The sequence below is a fragment of the Somniosus microcephalus genome, chromosome 24 (assembly GCF_052327205.1).
Source record: "Somniosus microcephalus isolate GS21.2 chromosome 24, FLI_Smic_1.0, whole genome shotgun sequence".
NCBI lineage: Eukaryota > Metazoa > Chordata > Chondrichthyes > Squaliformes > Somniosidae > Somniosus > Somniosus microcephalus.
In genome coordinates, this window is record NC_141010.1 from 40,293,036 (window position 1) to 40,299,014 (window position 5,979).

Sequence of the window (5,979 nt, forward strand, 5' to 3'; positions counted from 1 at the left end):
CACAACATGCCATGGATCTCTGTAATATTGCTAGTTTCGTTGCCCCAAAGCCTTTATTTATGGCTCAGTCCCCTTGCAACCAATTCTTGTCTGAATGCAGACAGGCATCAGCGCACAACCAGTAATGTACCACAGCCAGGGATTTGTACTTGAGCTAGATACAAATCTTGACTTATGGATGAAAAGCACATTTATAATTAATATAAGTTTTCAAATAATTCATGTATTATAATGTGCACGTAAAAAGTGGTGCTAATGTAGACCTTCTCCCTGTGCTTCTAACTCCCACACTTTTTCTAGCTTTATAATAGCCCTGAGACTGACGCAAGCTGCATCACTTAAGATATGAACTGAGAGAACTAGATAATTTTATTTAATAGGAAAATATGTTTTATATAGTACAGATCTATATTTAGTTGATTTTTTTGTGCTTATCAAGGTGAGAAGAGTCAGTGCTAGCGAATGAAATACTTCCATGCTTTCAGCATCAAGCACTCACAAGCCAGTAGGTCACAGCCAGGTCAGAGGCTCTCTCTACCCTCCTCCAATGATGTGCCTTAACCCTCAGAACATGGCACAGCACCACTGGGAGATTCTATTCCCTGCACCGTCACACACATTTCTTTTCCCTTCACACACATTTCTTTTCCCTTTGAGTGAGACTGAAATTTTGGTGATAATTTGTGTTGCGTTATGGATAATTTTGTATGCTGGACTCTGTCCCACTTTGAACTGAGTTGAGACTGCCGCAACCCATCTCATTATTGACCTTCAGAGCCATCAGTGAGAGGAAACTTTGATCCCACTGATCTGACCTGGATTCAAATAGCTTCCAGAAGTGAAACGGCAGAGGACTAAACGATTGTAGCATCCAGTCTCCCGAGAATATCTACTTTAAACTGTAAAATGATGACTAAAGCTGACCAACCTGGGTCCAGCTGTTCAATCTGATTATTTGAAAGATCTAAGAAGCCCAGTTTCTGTAAAGATTTAAGGTTTTCCACCTTCTGGATTCTGTTGGCAGCCAGCGTCAAAAATCTGCAACAGAGAAATTAGGTAGCTTAATATTTCCCTCTTCCTTTCAGGTCCTCCTGCATTTTGCATGGGTTCTCTGTCAACATGGCTCTTTAGCTAGTCACGAAAACCATTGCACAGAGTAAGGATCCTCATTGTGAACTAGAAGGGACTCCCGCACTGGGCGATTAGAAACAGAGTGAGTACGGGCCTTCACATTGAGCGATTGTGGACCCTGGCGCTGAGTGAATAGTGACCCTCACACTAAGTGAGTACTGACTCCCACACAGAACATGTAGAAACCCTCATACTGAATGAATAATGACTCTTACACTAAAGGGCTGGTGACCCTCACACTGAGCAAGCAGTGACTCTTACACTGGGTGAGTGGGAACACTCACTGTGAGTAGGAACTCTCATACTGAATGAACAAAAACTATGCACATGCATTACTAGTGATGAACTCACTATGTTGCTAGTGACAAAATCTGTTAACAGTGAACCTAGTTTTCACATTAAATTGTACTCACCTTAAATTGTGAAACAATTCTAAATTTTCTATCTTCTTAATCTGATTCTGTGATTAGAAGGAAGAAACGTAAAGGGTGAGTGAATGATTGATGCAAACTTCTAGCTAGAGGCTCAATGTTCATGTTCTGAAGCGGAATGATCACCTGCTGCATTACTGGTGTTAAGACTTGTGACCTACTGGTCAAACTGCCTACAATCTACCTAGTTCTGATGAGGAGTTATACCCAAAGCATTAACCTAACTTTCAGTTTCAGATTAAGACTGGCCAGTTATGCATTTCCAGCATCTTGTTTTCATTTCCGATTTCTAGCAGTTATCTCTACCTAGAACTTGGTGTTGTTTGGAGTGTTTTTGCTTCCTAACTGGTGTTTGTTCAATCTGTTTATAGATTGTTCCCCATTTTTAGGTGTTAGAGGGAAAAGGCGGCCCATGTTTCATTTTCTTGCTGACAAATCACAATGGCTTGGATGTTAATTACATAGAATGTACAGCACAGAAACAGGCCATTCAGCCCCACACGAGTTAAGAAGTATTCATCCTCAAAGGGGTGCTTCGCAGGAAACTGGGCTCTCCTGGAGCTTCCTTGATTACCTTAGGGAATCAGAGTGGAATTTCCAAGAGATTTTTCTGAATTTGCCAGAGGTTTTTTTTCTGCTTTTTGCCTCTCCGAGGAGCCAGAATTGCTCGTGGGTGGGGTATGGTGTGTGAGGTTGCAGCATCTGTGGGATAGGTGGGATGTTGGGCCTGATTACTTTGTCTCATTCTTCCTTTTCGGCGTTCTTTTGCTTATAAGGGATCTCCTTGGCATGTGTGACTTCAAGGTGCTTGTTTCCATTTTTGACCCCAAAAATGGATGAACAGAAGACACAGCAGCATTTGTAAAACTAATTTTATTTTTAATAAGTACTGTGACTCTTCTGGGTGCACGAGCTTGCTAGTCATACTCACCCCTGTACTGCAGTTCGCTTTTTAACTCCCATCTGGGTAACTGACTGCATCTCTACTCATGTTAGTTTAACTATTCCACATTGTTGGGCTTAATAATCCTCATTAATATCCATCGTTAGAAAGGTTAAAGTTACCAACAACTCTTTGAACAATTTAAGGTCCCCCTCTCCGCTCCTGATTCATAATGAGGTCCAGTTCTGCAGGCGCTGTCTGCTCTCCAGTAAATTGTACAATGGTCTTTCGTCATAGAATCTTACAGCACAGGAGGCCATTTGGCCCATCGTGCCTGTGCCAGCTCTTTGAAAGAGCTATCCAATTAGTCCCACTTATGTCCCAGTCCAAGCCAGCGAGTGTTGCCAGGAAATTTGACTGTGACAGTCGAGACTGATCCTCTCCTCACCTAATATCCATAAAGGTATTTTCCAGCAGCAGGCTAGCAAGGCGGGATTGTCCCCCTTCTAGCCCAAGGGCGCTGAGGCCAATTGTAGCACTCCCACCACCACTTTGACTGAGATCAACTAACTCTTCATAGGCTGGATGCAATCTTGGAACTCTATAATCTGTAAGGCTAATACTACACTGGGTGGTGGATTGACCCATTGAGCTATCAAAAGGAGCCTGGCCATTTACCCTTCAACCAATTCAGTGAAACCATCTGTGGGGAGCTGCAGACAGATAATTACCTGCTGAAGGTAAAGGTTGTAGACATCTCCCAAGCACTCAAAATTTCCAAGGGCACCAATATTCTCCCTGTCTAGTCGAACAGTCATCAGCTTTGCCAGAGCTTCTGTTCTGTACAGAAAATGTAGAATTTCTTGTCAGCACCAGGAGTTTTACTTTAATAAAAGCAGATCCAATGAAAGGTGTCACGGAGTCAGACTTAAAGAGACAACGAGGACAATCATGGCCCAGCTCGCCTCTGAATCAGAAGGTTGTGGGTTCAAGTCCCACTCTAGAGACCTGAGCACAAAAATCTAGGCTGACGCTCCAGTGCAGTGCTGAGGGAGTGCTGCACTGTTGGAGGAGCCGTCTTTCGGATGAGACGTTAAACCGAGGCCCCGTCTGCTCTCTCAGGTGGATGTAAAAGATCCCCATGGCACTATTTTGAAGAAGAGCGGGGGAGTTATCCCCGGTGTCCTGGCCAATATTTATCCCTCAATCAACATCACAAACAGATTATCTGGCCACTATCACAGTGTTGTTTGTGGGATCTTGCTGTGCGCAAATTGGCTGGTGTGTTTTCTACATTACCACAGTGACTACACTTCAAAAAGTATTTCAGTGGCTGTGATGCACTTTGGGATGTCCTGAGGTCATGAAAGGCGCTTTAAAAATGCAAGTCTTTCTTTTTGTACTTGAAGAGAACTTTTTTCTTGCCTTTGTTATATTGAATTCGGGAAGGTTGTACTAAGAGAAACCACTAGATGGAGTCCTTGTACTCATTTTGACAATTCAAATTGTAATTTTGGATTACGTATTTACAAATTGAAAGAAACAAATCCAGGGGAGGGAGAAGGAACTGAAATTGAAGCCAAGCAAAGAAATGTGGTACTTTAATGCTGCAAAGCTAGTGGCCTCGACTGGGAGACAAGCCAGTGTATCGTAAATTGTAAAATATAATTTTTATTACATTTACAGGAAACTTCGCGATATCCGGCACCGACGGGACCGAGCTGCTGCCGATCTATCAAAACTTCCGGATAGACCAGCGCTAATGTTGAAGGATACGGAGGTTTTCATCTCCGTATCTGACAACAAACACTGTTGCTTAGCAACAGCTTGTAAACACTCGGCCCGTACCTTGGAAGCATCTCTGAAGCTGTTGCTAAGCTACAGAGACGCTTTCCAGAGCCTGACTGTTAAAAAAATGCTAGGAGAAGAAAAAAAACCTAACCAAAACGGCTGCTGATTTCTGCCGTTAGATCGAGGTTTCCGGACATACAACCTCCGGATAAACCAAAGTTTCCTGTATTTTAAACGTGGGGAAGATATTGTTTGCATCAATATTTCAGGCTAAGGCAAAAGCAGAACAGGGCCGGTCCTCTCTTATACTTGAGCTTCACATGAATCACTAGGGTCCAGCCTCATTCAGTGGTAATTTCTGTAACCCTACCCTACCCGGACTCCATTTCCAAATAACAAGAGTGACAATTTTTCTAGAAGGTTTTTTTGTATCTGTGTATATGAACATGGTTCACCTGCATTCCCCCAAAGAAAGAAAAGAAAGACTTGCATTTATATAGCGCCTTTCACAACCTCAGGATGTCCCAAAGTGCTTTACAGCCAATGAGGTGCGTTTGAAGTGTAGTCACTGTTGTAATGTAGGAAACGCCAATATGCACACAGTAAACTGCCTGAAACAGTGCAATGAAATAAATTACCAGATACACTGTTTTAGGTGTTGGTTGAAGGATAAATATTGGCCTGGAGGCCAGGGAAAGCTCTCATGCCCTTTTTTGAATAATGCCATAGGTTCTTTTACGTCCACCCGAGAGGGCAGACGGGGCCTCGGTTTAATGTCTCATCAGAAAGACGACACCTCTGACAGTGCAGCACTCCCTCAGTACTGCATTGGGAATGTCAGCCTGGATTATGTGCCCAAGATGTCTATCTGGCAAACAGCATGAGATGACTTCCTGCTGCCATGCCTTCGCCAGTGGCACCCAGAGATGTGACAGAGAAACCCAGGGGGGTAACTTGTCCTTCAGAGCTTTCTCATTCTTGCTGTGGAAGCATCCAGTCTCAGCACAGTACCTCCCTCAGGCAGATCGGTCTATTGGGGATTCCTGTGTTCCGGTGCATCTTGTGCCACAGCACATTGGTTCACCAACATAACGTGCCATCTCAGCACCCTGCATCTTCAATTCACAGCTCATCTATCCTATAAATCTTACAGAATTTTTAAAAATTCAAACAAAGTCACCAATATCAATAGAATGCTACATTTGAACCGCTACTTTAAATATGTGTAGATGTCATCACAGCATTATAAAGTTGTCCAGCCTCATGAAACCAGCTCGTGGTTTATTGCGTAATGCCTCTCTTTAAATCAGTTCTGTTCTCCCCTTTTCCCCTTGGCCCATGCTGGGGTGCGGTTCCACTGGCAGCCCTGGAGTACCTCGCTCAAGTGGCCATTCTACACGTGTGAGCTCAGGCAGTGAGTTTCAGCACACTATTCCACCACATGGAGTACCACAATCGAGCTCAATCTTGTCCTCACCTAATACCCACACACAGGTGCTGCCCAGCCGGGTTCGCAGGATAGCAATCAGGAATGGGAAAAATCCAGGCTGTGATAATCAACCTCAGGACAGATCAAGAAGTGACCCTGAAAGCTTCTGATCGGCATAGCTAGGTGCCACATCGGGCAAGACCGTTAACACTAACTGATTGGGGGAGCCTAACTGCATCATTACTACTACCATATCCAGTCCTAAAGGCACAGTGCTGTTTATTATGGACTCCCACTGCTGAGCTGCTACTCAC

At 43.8% G+C, this 5,979-nt stretch overlaps 1 protein-coding gene across 1 annotated transcript in view; it reads right to left on the reverse strand.

Annotated features, from left to right (window-relative positions):
- Positions 1 to 5,979, reverse strand: part of LOC147101261 (leucine-rich repeat-containing protein 46-like) — a 35,338-nt gene that overhangs the window by 26,549 nt on the left and 2,810 nt on the right. The window contains exons 3-5 of the mRNA XM_085966553.1: positions 3,177 to 3,285; positions 1,545 to 1,591; positions 929 to 1,038 (exon numbers count right to left, since the gene is read on the reverse strand). Of these exons, the coding sequence (XP_085822679.1) occupies positions 929 to 1,038; positions 1,545 to 1,591; positions 3,177 to 3,285 (266 nt within the window). The remainder of the gene's footprint in view (positions 1 to 928; positions 1,039 to 1,544; positions 1,592 to 3,176; positions 3,286 to 5,979) is intronic.